The sequence below is a fragment of the Zingiber officinale genome, chromosome 5A (genome assembly GCF_018446385.1).
Source record: "Zingiber officinale cultivar Zhangliang chromosome 5A, Zo_v1.1, whole genome shotgun sequence".
Lineage (NCBI taxonomy): Eukaryota > Viridiplantae > Streptophyta > Magnoliopsida > Zingiberales > Zingiberaceae > Zingiber > Zingiber officinale.
Window position 1 is genome coordinate 116,742,323 of NC_055994.1, and position 15,782 is coordinate 116,758,104.

A 15,782-nucleotide genomic window follows, 5' to 3' on the forward strand; every position below is an offset into this window, starting at 1 on the left:
CATTGCAATAAGTTTATCCACTAGGACTTATGGAAAAAGTTGTCTCAATCACAACTTGAAACAATTCACTCAAAAACACTTAGGTAATGACAATAAGAAAAAGAAACTAGATAATAGGACAACACAATGAGAAAAAAAAGATAGACGACCCCAATTACTTGAGATTCAGTTTGTTTGTTATTTTTATAGATAGGTGGATAGCTCAGCATGACTGAGTTGGGTTGACTGTGTCTTTTTAAACCAAAGAAGCTGGTGGACTGGTGACCCATTCCCTTATTTGGTTGAAAATGCCAAAATCAAGTTCAAACAGATTTTTTATTGACTTGGCCCAGAGAAATTTTGTTTCCAGCTCCTAATTAAAATAACTCAATCTGGTCTGGTTTTCAAAACATTGGTGACCCATACCATGTGTTGATACAGGTTCACATTGGAATAGTACCACCTTGATTAGGGATCAAAATGAGTAGAATAAGTAAAATTTAAAACCTTGGTACAAAAATGATAAAAACAATACAAGACATCAAGCCTGCAATTACCAAGTGCAATTCCAGAGTATGAACTTGTAGGAATTAACCAAACAGAAATACAAGAAGCATAAATGAAAGACTAAATATCACATAGAACAAAATAACAATAGTTGTCAGAGTCATTTTTGTCAGCATAGAAAAAAAAAGGAAACAAAAGATAGCACCTGAAGAACAGTTTCATTTGGTTTCAGCTTAATGAACTTCTTTCCATCAGTTTTTGTTGAAATATACTGTCCATCATCATTTGATAGGCGATATCCCTGAAGCAGTTTGGCTAGTCCAATGTGCTTACCAGATATAACATACAACAGAGTTGTCTCTGAAAGAAAGGAAATTGGCATTATCAAACACTAGTTGTTATTTTGTGCTAAAGAAAAATTCTTGAGTAGACAATATTTTTCTGTATTTGAAAGGATAGGTTAGATATCCACCTAATGGAGATGAGAATATGCGATCAACCTCTGTTTCAAAAGAAAATTGAAGAGGCCCTTGATTTGAGGCAACATTAGACTCTGTAAATGAGTTTTCATCCAGTGCTCCGTTTTTCTCATTGGCTCCTTTTTTTTCATTGGCTTCTTGAGAAGTTGCTCCTTGCAAAATATAAAGAGAAAGGCTAGTTCTATCTTCATCTAGAATAGCATAGTGGTTTTCACCAGGGCCCAAAAAAGCTGCATCTTGACCTGCAAATCAGAGGAAAAATTAGCAATAAGAAAAAACAAGTAATTCAAATGCACTCAGGAAAGAGCTACCTTTTACAGAAGTTCCTTTAGTATTAATTGACTGAATATCTGTCTGTTCCCAGTAAAGAACAACTTCATGAACAACACCATTAGCAGCACTCAATTCAAAGACAACAAGAAATAGATGCTGCTTCGCACTGTAAATCATTGTCTTGGGAGAACACTCAACATTTCCAGGAATCTGAATAAATTTGATAAATAAAAGTCAAATGTACAACATATTCTAGTGTGCTGGTTCTCAATTACAGAAGAAAAGATGAAAACAAGCCACTCAGTTGTACCATGGAGTATAGTTTCTTGTATAGGTTATCACCTCCAGAAGCAATATTATAAGCCATGAGGTTGAATCCATCAAGATAAAATGCTTTAGCAGGATATTGAACGACACGATTCTCTTTATTGAAGAAATTTAATTCCAAATGGAAAGGCTGGTACAATGAAGCATTTATTAAAAGAACACAATATGGTTCAACATCAAAGAAGAAAAAGGAATTAGTGACAAATAGACACCTGACAAACAGGAACATCTCTCAGTTGATTTTTGGCATCTGAGATGGTAATGACAGGCAAACGAGATATAGGGCCACTTTTAGCATGTCCTTCCATAAAATGCTGCCAAATGTTTTAAAATATAATTCAAAGAGTTGGAGAATTGAATGTAAATAGATGTAGAAGAAATGAACCCACGGACAAAAGGCAGGTTAAAAGACAAGATTGCAGGGACTCACATCTGTTCTTACAAGGACACATGATAAACCACAACATGACGATCATGCCCACATCTAAGGTAGTTTGCATTACCACGAAGACAGTATGATATTTATGTTTTCAAAGATTGATGGCAATAGAAAAACGATATGGAACTGATAGTGATATATGATTTAATGCTCAGACTTTAATTCATAATGTCATAAGAAAACCAAAACCATAATATATAATATTGGCTATTTATATTGTACATATACATAGGTTCCAAATAGTGCTTACACTATGAAGAAATGCCTTCCTTGCAATATCTGAAATTGTTAGCTGACCTTGTCTGGAACATAACGAGAGAGAAAAAAAAAATAGTACACATTACTAAAGTTCATAACATGGATTACTAAAGAAAAATAAACACTAAGAACCCCCAATTTTTCATTACAAAGATCAATCTTCAAATTAAATGATTCACCATAATAAGATTTACGAGAAGATAACAAACATATCCATTTTATGTTAAGCGGCCCAACAGGTACATATCTTGGTACTTAAAAGATGATTATTATTTGATAAAACAAAACTGAATCATACCCTTAACTACTCAATTATAGAGAGCAATCATGCAGGATGAGTTGGATTTAAGTTGGCATGTTTCCATATCATATTTGTCTTTACCAAAGGCAATTTTTTAGTACTCTTAAATAGTGAAATGAACTAGTAATTTTGTTCGTAAATCATTTGTACTAGAAATTAAAGATTTGAAATTTTTCTACTTGTTCATAAACACCTATAACCTACTTTGAACAAAAATTAAGAAAAAAATTAAAAATTTTGAAAAAACTTATATATATAAAATAATAAACTCGGAATCAACTGAAACTGGGCATAAGACCAAATAGTGGACTGACGATTCATAATGGCTACAAAGCTTAGTTTTACTTGGCTTTGATTACATTGACTGGAATCCTATAGTCATGTTATGATTTATTATATGCATTGGAAACACCATAACTTGCTTAAACCTCATTTGATTCTCAACCCTTTCGTTGAGTAATCATCCACTGAGAACAACCCAAGAAAAACTTGAAGATTTAGAGGGCCACTTTTGTGATAGCGCTATGGGATAGCAAGAGAAAAATTTTCTACATTGACCAAGCATCCCTATCTTCATTTAGTTTTGTATTTTAATTTTGATGTATCATAACTAGTTAGACAATAGTAGGTGATTTTATTTGATAATTGATATATGAAGTGCCAGAAAATCAGGATGAAGTAAACCCCTTGAAGTGATGCTCTTGAAGCTGAGCTTGAAGCTGGTGATCTGCTAGCATACCCGAGGAACCTAAAGCGGAAAGCTTTTCCTTCAGGACAGCAGCTGTAATATGAGATGTCAAATGATTAGCATCTGAAAGGAATGCAGCAGAGGAATACAATTAAATCAAACTTGTCACAATGCAATATAGGCTACAAACAATCCCTTTCATAACTCAAGAAAAAACAAATGATCTTTCAGCGATCATGGTTCTGAATGTCGGCCTGTTGAAGTTGATTACCAGTCCAACCAAGCCCTATTTCTCATTATCAACTAGGCTCATATGAGTGTAAGCCACTATACCTTTTGTCCAATAACAAATACCATTCCCATGACTAAACTACAATTTTTTTCTTTCCTTTTCCAATAATTTAAATTTTGACCGCCACTCAGAGACAAGCCACCAACAAAATGTACTTCAGTTTAATGTTCTTCCATATCCAAACCTCTCTGAAAAACACAAAAAAAAAAGAAACCTATCGTTCCAACACAAATTTCTCAATCCTTTCTTATTAAATTTAAGGTTTGATGAATATATACTCATTCAAGATTTCATTCAAATGCAGATCAAGTGGATCCACCATGGATTAAAATCTCGTTCCATGCTGGTCGGCATAGGTGGAACTTCTTGTTCTAGAAGTTGACTAGCACATGGAAAACCCCAACACAGCTTGAATGCAGTTGAAGTCATCCTTTGAGGTCTATGAAACTTCTGCAAGGTCGGCAAAACTTCCATGAAAGTCATGAATGTTTTGGAAGCCATAACCTTGCATGCTGTTTTGGATCAACAAGTTCACAAGATGGTTCAACATTGGAACGTCACACTAATGCAACCAGAGTCTTCCTCGCAAATCGGTAAAGCTTCTGCAAAGGTTGGGAGGTGTTTTGAGAGGTTGCGAGGTGATTCAAATCCACAAGGCCTCCAGGTGTTTTAGGATTGGAATGTCACAACAAAATAGTTCAGGTCTTCCTTGGAGGTCGGTAAAGTTCCCGCGAGATCAGTGAAGCTTCTTTGGAGATCACAAGGTTGTCTTTGTCATCTATGAATCAAAGCTTCAACAATTGACACCTCCGGTGAAACTTCTCTTTCCTCTTCTCTTCTTATAAGGTTTGTCAAACCTATCAACACCTACACCCAACATGTCTAGTACATCTTCCAGCTGCTAGGAATTGAAACCCCAATTCAAAATGATATTTCAAACCCTAATCCATACTAACATATCTTTGGAAGATATGTGTGGGTGCATGCCCTCGGAAAAAAAAAAAACCCTCACACCCCTTAGCCAACTTAGCGGTCGGCCCTGTAATTTACCTCCCTTCACATAACCTGGGGACGGGTTATGAGGGGCGTCTGGGGTGAGCGTATATATATATATATACCCATGACATGATCTAATAATTAATATGGTAGTTTAACATGTTATAATAGATCAAATTGGTCAAATCTAGCAACAAAGATCTGCAAAACACTTGGACAAAATAATTCATTTCTCAATAGATAGAACTCATAAGAACAATGAACCAGAACCTGCTGAGTTTAAATCTCTCTTTAATAATTTGGCATTGGTATTTTTTACAAATCATGAGCAAGCAGTTGAAGTAATAAATGTGGCTCAATTGATTATCTTTAGAATTTATAATTTCTAGTTAATAAGATAATCTATACATTTATTTTGCAATTAATACCTTTATGACATTAAGGTATTTGGCTTAAGGTAATATCTTCTTTTGGCAAATTTACTATGCTTTGTGGAACAGCATCAGTAGAGTGACACAAGAGTGCTGAATGTGCCACAAACAGCTCTTGTGAATCTTGTTAACCCAATGGTATTATCCACATCCCATGAACTAAATGAGTTGCAAGCCCATTTTTCAAACCTGCAGATGACCCAACTTGATCGAATAGCATATGTTAGACTTAAGCTAATATCTTCTTTTGGTAGATTCACTATACTATATTTTATGGGACTGCACCAACAGTAGGATTAACACAGGAGCGTTGAATGTGATACAATCAGCTCTTGTGAATCTTGCTAACCCTATGGTATTATCTACAACCCATCAACTAAATGAGTTGCAAGCCCATTTTTCAAACCTACAGATGGCCCAACTTGATTGAGTAGACAAATTGAATGCTAAAGAGTTAAAGTGTGTGCCTTTATGTGAAGAAAGATCAACCACTTGACTTTGATTTTGAAACAAGTAAGCATTTTCCAAGGAAAAGTTATGGTTGTTTCTATATTAGGTGGTCTAGCGTGCAGATTCAAAGGGAGAATTAATTGAGCTTATCTTATTGATCAAGAAAAGCATTAAAGAGCTTAGTAAATCAATAAATTTCATACTAGCCTATGCATGGAGGGTTGTTTCATGTACTAGTATTTATTTTGGTGTTTTGTAGTGAGAAAACAAATACAAACACATTAATGTGTGTATTTGTCATGGCTCACATCGCCTAACTAGGACATTTAGGCGATCAATAAATGCTTCAGTTAGACGATGTGAGATATGATAAATAAACATATTAATCAAGAAAAAAAACTAAAGAAGACTTGGTTAGCAATGATAAAAAAGGATAAAATTTATTCAAATATAGATGAGAATATAGTAAGGGAGCGGGCCAAAAGTACAGAAGGATCCATATAACCGACTTCAGTTTGTGAGATCGAGACTTTATTGTTATTGTTTTGTAGCAAGAAAACAACTTAGAATTTAATGATGAATTTAGAAAAGTATCTCTTCTATAGTCTCTATATCTCTTGGATTTATGCTTGTCTGTTGAAGTCTATTTTGGATCTATATCCAAATTTATACATCATAAGGGTGGTGAATCTTTGTATCCCCTTAGTGAAGTTAAACTTAATGGTGACCATTTATCATATTTGTTATTTAAAAGAAATTATGTCAATCTACTACAAAACTTTCGATTTCCATTTTCTCATTATTCAGTATCAGTTTGGTATTGGAGCTGAAGGATAGAGATAATAGCAAGTGAAAAGGAAACAATGTAATCAGAGAAGTTAGTGGTCATGAAGAAAATGCTGAGTCCTTGAGGTTGCAGCTATAAAGATTGCTACATAATTTGCAAGAAAAGGATGAACATGAACTCATTGAAGCACTTCATAGAAGAAATAACCTACAAGCCAATGATGTCCAAAAATCTGGTTGTTCTGATGTTGATACACTTGGGAAGATACTGAAAGCTGGATATTACGAAGTTTGAAGGTAAGATGAATGTTGATAACTTTATCGATTGACTGAATACAATGGAAAGAATGTTTGAGTTTCATGAACCACCAAACCAAAAGAAAGTGAAGCTTGTAGCACTTAAGCTCAGAAGGAATGTATCTTTTTGGTGGGAAAACTTGAAGAAGCAAAGAGATCATGAGGGGAGGAGTAAAATTGTGACATGGAAGAAATGAAAAAGGAGTTGAACAGAAAATCCTTGCCTAACAACTATAGGCAAGAGACCTTTCTCATCAACATCCATGATTTCAAGTAAAAATATCTCAGTGTGGAGTAATATAGAGCGAAGTTCACTAATCTCATGTTAAAAGGAAAGCTAGTGGAACTAGAGCTAGAAGAGGAACAAACTATTGCAAGATACCTTAGTGGTCAGAAATATGAGATTGCCAAAGTGGCATATTGGACATTGAATGATGTGAGCAAGATGACTTTGAAGGTTGAGAAGCAACAAAAGTTTGAAAAGGGTTCACGTCGAAAGATGATTATACGAGAGGAGAAAATGCCAAGCCTACTCTCCAAAGTAAAGTGGTGTCGAAGGAGCAAGACAAGGGTGAAGGATCTACTAGCAGTGAATAAAACCTAATCCTTTAACACCAAGTGGCCAAAAATACTTAAAATGTTATGGTTTCGGGCATATTACTTCAGATTGTCCAAATAGGAGGATTGTTACACTGGTAGAAAATTATGTTGATGGCAAAGAAGATGAATCCAAATATGAATATGATGATGTTGAAGAAAAATAGATGACTTATGATTGTGGTACAACACGACTTACACGTAACTAGCTGAGGATGAGAGTTGGGTGAGAAAGAATATATTTCACATCAAATGCACTTTCATGGCAAGGTGTGCTTGGTTATCATTGATAGTGGCAGCTTCGAGAACATGTTATCCTTGGAGCAGTGCAAAAGCTTAAGTTGAACACTATCCCTCATCTAAATCTCTACAAATTGTGTTGACTGCAAAATAAGAATGATATCAAGGTAACCAAAAAGTATTTGGTTCCTTTTTCTATTGGCAAGAATTAAAAAGATGAAGTTTGATGTGATGTTACTCATATGGATGTGTCATTTGTTGTTGGGAAGCCTTTGACACCATGATAGAGGGTGTTGTATGATGGCTACAAACACATGTAATCTTTTAAAGTGAATGAAAAGAAGATTGTTTAACTCTATTACAACTTCTAAAACCAATCCACTAAAGAAGGAAGTTTGTGTTCTTATATCCTATGGTCAATGCAAGGGTAAATTAGAAAGAGGTCATGATGTTTTGGCTCTCGTAGTTGTAGAGAAGAATGAACAACACAAGGAGGAATGATATGAAGGTAACTAAAAGATGCTTGGTTCCTTTTTCTATTGGCAAGAATTAAAAAGATGAAGTTTGATGTGATGTTGCTCATATGGATGTGTCATTTATTGTTGGGAAGCCCCTGACATTATGATAGGAGGGTGTTGTATGATGGCTACAAACACACGTACTCTTTTAAGGTGACTGAAAAGAAGATTGTCCTATTACAACTTCTAAAACCAATCCGCTAAAGAAGGAAGTTTGTGTTCTTATATCCTATGGTGAATGCAAGGGTGAATTAGAAAGGGGTCATGATGTTTTGGCTCTCGTAGTTGTAGAGAAGAATGAACAACACAAGGAGCCATCAGCTAATATGAAACCAATTCTTAAGGAGTTTCACAATGTTATACAGGAGGAGCATCCACCCTCGAGAGACATCCAACATCATATTGATCTTTTTCCAGGAACTATTCTACCAAACAAGGCAACCTACAAAATGAGTCGAAAGAGCATGAAGAACTCCAATGGCAAGTGGATGAATTCATGGAAAAGGGATTGATTCAGGAAAGCATGATTCTATATGTGTTTCCAGCCTTATTAGTCTCAAAGGACAATTCTTCAAGAATGTGTGTGGACAGTCGTGGCATCAACAAGATCACAAATTACTTATCAAGGCATCAACAAGATCACAAATTACTTATCAATTGTGCGATGCTTCTATTTTCTCAAAAAATGATTTGTGGGATAGTTACCACTAAATCAAAATAAGGCCTATACATGAGTGGAAGTCGTCATTCAAAACTAGAGATGGCCTATATGAATAGTTGGTTATGTCATTTGGATTATCTAATGCTACTAGACCTTTCATGAGATTTATGAATCACATAATTCGTGCATTGGGTTTTTTGTTGTGGTTTTTTTGATGGCATGATGGTATACAACAAAAGTGAAGAGGAGCATATATACCCTCTTAATGAGGTCTTTCTTTATTTGAGGCAGCAAAAGTTTTATGCCATGATTTGAAATCTCAAACAGTGAAATGATTGAAACGTATCGTTCTAATAAATCACTGAAACTCGATACCACTCAATAACAAGGTTTAAAATCTTGAGCTATGTTGTAGTTTCAATCTTTCACCGGATACTATTCTCGTATTGTGTTAATGTTCCAATGCATGGTGTCGGTGACAAATTAGAGGTTAAAGGAGATGAAGCAAAGAAATGACACATTAATTGTGCCGAGTAATATCAAGTTTTAGTAATTTAGCGGAATGATATGTTTCGACATTTAGTCCAACATGGTACAAGATTTAAAACCATACTCGGCATAAACAATGTCTTCTTCCTATTGTTCATCTCCTTCATTCTTAACTCCAATCTATTACCGACACCATCATGAAACATTTAATTTTATTAATCACCAACATAAACAAGAGACATGCAACTTGGGTTCTTACAATCTTATAACTTTACTATCAAGTACAAATTTGACGCAAAACATGGTTGCTAATGCATTGAGTAGAAAGCATGCCTTATTATAACGCCATGTAGATAAAAGTGGTTGGATTCAAGGCCTTCGAGGATATTTACGAGAACAATGTGGATTTTCGCTCAATATCGCAAAATTGCAAATCATCCTTTTTATGTTTTCTTTTTTCAGGTTAATGTCTTGTGTGTTCCAGCTTATTCTTTGAGACAAATGATTCAGATTGAAGCTCATGGTGGTGTGCTAGAAGAACATTTTGGTAGGGACTAAACTCTCTCTTGGTCAATCTAATTTCCATTTGCAAAAGATGTTCAGGGATGTCGAACAGATTTGTAAAGCAATGTCAAGTGAATCATTTGGCCAAAACAAATCGAAATTTTGATTTGTACACTCCACTAATGGTTCCTAGTGCTCCATGGGAGGATGTGAATCTTCACTTCGTTATGGCACTGCCACGAACTGAAAGGAACAAGGATTCTATCATGGTTGTTGTTGATAGATTCTCAAAGATGTTTCACTATGTCCCCTACAACAAAACAAATGATGCATCTCATATTGTTAATTTGTACTTTAAGGAGATTGTTTGACATTTCAAGAACTATGATGTATAACACACAACAACAACAACAACCAAGCCTTTTCCCACTAGGTGGGGTCAACTGTATGAATCATTTTACACCATTAAGCTCTATCTCTTACTATATCATCATCTATATTTAAATAAATTTTATATTGTTGTATTGTTGTTAACCAAGTCTTTTTTTTTGTCTTCCTCTTCCTCGTTTAATATGCATATTTATCATAGTTTCGCATCACCTAACTGGAGCATTTATTGGTCATCTAAGTATATGTTCGTACCATCTTAAACGTGTTTCTCGTAGTTTTTCCTCAATAGATGTAACTCCGATTTTCTCTCTAATGCTTTCATTTCTTATTTTGTCCATCCTCGTATGTCCACACATCCACCTTAACATCCTCATCTCTGCAACTCTCATCTTCTGCTCATATGCTCGCCATATAACATAGCAGGTCTAACTGCGATTTTATAGAACTTACCTTTAAATTTAAGAAGTTCTTTACGGTCACATAAAACACTCGACGCTCCCCTCCATTTCAACCATCCTACTTGTATTCTATGTAAGACATCTCTCTCAATCCCTCCATCGTTTTGCAAAACTGATCCTAAATATTTAAATCTCTCGGTTCCGAGCAACTCGTCCTCTCCTATCTTAACAATTGTCTCATTACTTCTAATATTGCTAAACTTAAATTTCATATATTCTGTATTAAGCTTAAAACATTTCCCTTCTAGTATTTCCTGCCAAGATTCTAGTTTAGCATTTACTCCTTCACGTGTTTCATCTACTAAAATAATATCATCTGCAAACAACATGCATCATGGTACTGTGTCTTGAATGTGCGCAATGAGTTCGTCCATAATTAGTGTAAAAAGATAGGGACTTAGAGTTGATCTTGATGTAATACTATCTTTATGGAAAATGTTTCAGTTACTCCGCCTGAAGTCTCTACTCTGGTCATTACATCCTTATACATATCCTTAATTAGTTTAATATATGTTACGCTAACACCTCTCTTTTCTAGAATTCCCCATATAATTTCTCTTGAGACTCTATCATAAGTTTTTTCTAAGTCAATGAATACCATGTGTAGATTTTGTTTTTGCTCCTAATATTTTTCAATTAATTGTCTAAGAAGATGTATAACTTCTATTGTCGACCTTCCAAACATGAACCCAAATTGATTTTCAGTCAATGTGATCTTCTTCCTTAATCTTTTTTCTATTGCTTTTTCCTAAAATTTCATAGTATGACTCATTAGTTTAATACTCCTATAGTTTGCACAATTGTGTATGTCTCCCTTGTTCTTATCTAAAGGAACTAGAGTACTTATCCTCCATTAATCAGACATTTTTTTTGTTTTCAATATCATGTTAAATAATTTTGTAAATCATTTAATACCTTGTTTCCCTAGGCACTTCCATACCTCTATCGGAATATCATCTGGTCTTTTCCATTGTGCATCTCATTTAAAGATTGTTTTACTTTTGAAGTTTGAATTCTACGAAAAAAATTAAAATTTTTATTCTCATTTGACCTACTCAAATTACCTAAGTTAAGTTGGTTACCTAAACCTTCATTAAAAAGTTGATGAAAATACTTCTTCCACCGCTCTTTTATTTCTCCATCGTTTACTAATACCCTATTACATTCATCTTTAATACATTTTATTTGGTTAAGATCTCTTGTTTTCCTTTCTCTCCACATTAGCTATTCTATAAATGTTTCTTTTCCCTTCTTTTGTATCCAATTTTTTATATAATAGTTCAAAAGTTTCATTTTTTGCTTCACATACAATTTTGCTTCTTTCTTGGATATTGTATATTTTTTTAAGTTTTCCTCGTTCTTACAAATATATAATTCTTTATAAGCTATTCGTTTTTCCTTCACTTTCTCTTGTACTTTCTCATTCCACCACCAAGATTCCTTACTTAGTAGTGCATGTCTCTTTGACTCACCGAGTACACTCTTAGCTACTATTTTCAACTTTGATATCATCTTATCTCATGATGTATTAGAGTCATCGTATATTTCACCTAATGCTTGTACTTCTACCTTCTCCTTAAATATATTTTGCTTCCCATCCTTTAACTTCCACCACTTAATTCTAGGAATCATATATATTTTCTTTCTATTAATACTATGTTTGAGGTGTATATCCAACACTACTAACATTAAAGTTGTAAACAAGCCGAGCCGAGCTTTGGAGTGTTCAAGCTTGTTTGATAGGTAACTAAGCCTAGCCGAGCTGAGCTTAAAATGAACCAAGCTTTTGAAATGAGTGTTTAAGTTTGGTTTTGTTTATTTTTTATGAGCATGAGCTTGTTTGAAGTTTGACTTGAGCTTGGTTCGTTTAGATATTATCAAGCTCTCAATTCAAGCTTGGCTTGAGCTTGGTTCGAGCTTGGCTCGAGCTTGGCTTGAACTTGGTTCAAGCTTGATTCGTTTAGATGTTATCAAACTCTCAATTCAAGCTTGTTTGATTGTTTGAAACTTTTAGTTGTTTGATTGGTTATTGAACTTGATAATTTAAATTTATTTATTTATTTTATTTTATTTTATTGTTTATTTAACATATTTAAAAGAATTTTATTAATGAATATGGTTCGTGAACGTTGGTCATAAATGTTGTTCATGAACATTGTTCACGAACGTTGTTCACGAACGTTGTTCACCAACGCTAACGAGCTGCACACATATGTGTTCAAGCTTGTTTGTTTAGCTTAACGAGCTGTTCAAACTTATTTGTTTAATTAATCTTATGTATATTGAACGAACATAAACAAACTCTTACCAAGCCGAACACCAAGTTTGTTCACGAACGCTTGGTTCATTTACAGCCCTAACTAACATATGTTGGGCAGTTAAGCTTTTTCCCTGGGATGACTTTTCAATCTTTACAAATCTTTCTACCCTTCTTCCTAACCATAAGAAAGTCAATTTGTGATTTATTATTCCCACTTTTGAATGTGACTAAGTGTTCTTCTCTTTTCTTAAAAAACGTATTAGATAATATAAAGTCATATGCTATCGCAAAATCTAATATAATTTTCCCTTCCTCATTTCCCGTTCCAAACTCATAACTCCCATGTACCCTCTCATATTCCTCATTTTTCACTCCAACATGCTCATTTAGATCACCTCCTATTAAAATCATTTCATTTGGTGGAATATTTTGTAATATTTCATCTAAGTCCTCCCAAAACCTTGATTTGGTAACTTCATCTAATCCTACTTGTGATGCAAATACGCTAATTATGTTCATAGTTTCTTTCGTCACTATTATCTTAAGGGCTATAATTTAATCTCCTTTTCTAACTACTCCTACAACTTCATCCTTTAACAAACTATCTACAATAATACCCACTCCATTTCTTGCTTTACTCTACCATAACTTAGAACCCGAGTTCTCTATCATCTTTGCCTTCTCGCCTACCCATTTTGTCTCTTATACACACAAAATACTAATTCTTTTCTAATCATCATATCTACTACCTCCATTGATTTACCATGTTCCAAATTTTAGGTTATTAGTTTTCCTATCATATTTGTTCTTATCCAACCTATGGTGTGAAAACTCTTGTCTATTTAACACTACACCCAAGTTCTCATAGAGATGTAGCGGTCCTTGCTGAACCGTTACAGTCGGACCCTGTAACACGAACTCTTGCATATTTAGCACTACACTCAAGTTCTGGAGATTTAGCGGTCCTTGCCGAGACGTTACAATAGAACTCTGCAACGCGTTCCTTCCAGGGAATAACCTAGCATTAGCGCAATAGTTTAATGAATCCATTCATTGAATATAACGCTGGCTGGCAATCTAACACAACCCTCCTTTATCCGGGCTTGAGACCGGCCATAACTGGTCGTCATGGGTGGAGTATATAACACACATGATGCATCTCATATTGTTAATTTGTACTTTAAGGAGATTGTTGACATTTCAAGAACTATGGTGTATGATGAAGGAAATTGGGTACCTCACTAATTTCACTAGTTCTCATCGTCCACAAACTGATGGACAAACTGAGATAAAATAGAAGCTTGGGAACCTACTTAAAAGCTATGTTGGTCAAAACATCAAGTAGTGGGATCTCTTTCTTTCACATATTGAGTTTGCCCACAATTGTTCCATGCATCATAACATTGTTAAAAGTCCTTTTGAGGTTAACTTAAAGAGTCCATTGAGGCTGACTGAATTCCACATTCTATAACTAAGCAATTCAGTGGACATGCTAATACTAAACAAATAAAGAAGTTGCATGAGAGTGTTAATTGAGAAGAAATACAAGAGGTACATGCAAGCTGCCAACAAGCACAGAAAGTATCTGGAGTTTAATATAGGTGATTTGGTCTGGATTCATCTAAGGGAGGAGAGGTTTCCACAAGGAAAATTTGGTAAATTGAAACCTAAAGTTGATGGTCCATTTAAGGTACTTGAGAGAATTGACAAGAATGCGTATGAGATCAAGGTAGCTGAAGATTATGGAATTTCCCTAATGTTCAATGTGGTTGACTTAAGTCCTTATCATGGAACAAATGAGGACTTGAGGACAAGTCATTTTCTACCTGGGGAGATTGACACGGGAGTGTACCGCATGAGATCTTGTGAATCTTGTTGACCTAGGGTATTATGTACAACCCATAAACCAAATGAGTTGCAAGCCCAATTACCAAACCTACAAATGATTCAAGTTGATTGAGTAGTCCAAATTGAATGCTAAAGAGTCAAGGGGCGTGCCTTTATTTGAAGAAAGCTCAACCACTTAATTTTTCAGCAGATTTTGAAACAAGTCAAAAGCATTTTCCAAGAAAAAGTTATGACTGTTTCTTTAATAGGCGGTCTAATGTGAAAATTCAAAGGAAGAGTTAATTCCCTTTATCGTCTTGACCAAGGAAGCACTAAAGAGCTTAATTATCAGTAGTAAATTGATAAATTTCGTACTACCCTATGCATAGAGGGTTCTTTCATACACTAGTATTTATTTTGGAATTTTGTAGTGAGAAAATAGCTTAAACTTTGAAGGTGAACTCAGAAAATCTTTGATTTTTCTCTTCTAGTCTTCATATCTCTTGGATTTATCCTTAACTGGTGGTGAGTCTATATTGGTTTTGTATCCAAGTTTATGCATCCTAAGAGTGGTGGATTTTTATATCCCATAGTGAAGTTAAATTTGACGGTGACCTTTTATCGGTTTTGTATCCAAGTTTGCATCCTAAGACTGGTGAATTTCTATATCCCTTACCTTTTATCATATTTGTTGCTTAAAACAATTCACTCAATCCGCTACAACACTTTTGATTTCTATTTTCTCATTCAGTATCAAGGAGCAATTCCAATCGGAAAGATACGTACCAATAGCAAACCAATATTTCTACAAACTGTCATTCTTATCTGTAAAATGGATCAAGAAATATACAGCTACTTGAAAATGTGACTCCAGAAGAGCTTCTGTATTCCTATTGGCAAAATTGAACCTTGAGCCAAATGGTGAACTTCAGTTTGTTTTTATCTCCATAAGATGTAAGTAGAATGAGAACTTGATTTCATAGTTTGTATTCTGTAATGACTAGCAATAAAACTTAGAAACGCATTAATACATGCAATGCATGTTGGTTCAACAAAACTGGATTTGAGAACCAAAACATTATCAAAGGGAGGACAATATAAAGAAAGCTATCTTAGTGTTCCCGTTGATGCAATCATACCCCAACCTCAAGTGACTAAGACATCAGGGAGATTTTGGAACAATTGCCCCAACCAGTCGAGTTCAACCAAGTATTTTTATATTTGGGCAAGCATTTAAGTTAGATTCATATTATGATTAATGATATGGTTTGTCAAGTGTGTCAAGTGTGTAGATACGTGCAAGTACAAATTACTTCATAAAAATATTGCAGGTGT

The 15,782-nt window shown here is 34.6% G+C and overlaps 1 protein-coding gene across 1 annotated transcript in view; it reads right to left on the reverse strand.

Moving 5' to 3' along the window:
- The window catches only part of LOC121981456, a 57,687-nt gene that overhangs the window by 27,153 nt on the left and 14,752 nt on the right, over positions 1-15,782 (reverse strand). The window contains exons 10-16 of the mRNA XM_042533985.1: positions 3,248-3,344; positions 2,255-2,306; positions 1,778-1,879; positions 1,549-1,695; positions 1,277-1,448; positions 959-1,207; positions 692-846 (exon numbers count right to left, since the gene is read on the reverse strand). Of these exons, the coding sequence (XP_042389919.1) occupies positions 692-846; positions 959-1,207; positions 1,277-1,448; positions 1,549-1,695; positions 1,778-1,879; positions 2,255-2,306; positions 3,248-3,344 (974 nt within the window). The remainder of the gene's footprint in view (positions 1-691; positions 847-958; positions 1,208-1,276; positions 1,449-1,548; positions 1,696-1,777; positions 1,880-2,254; positions 2,307-3,247; positions 3,345-15,782) is intronic.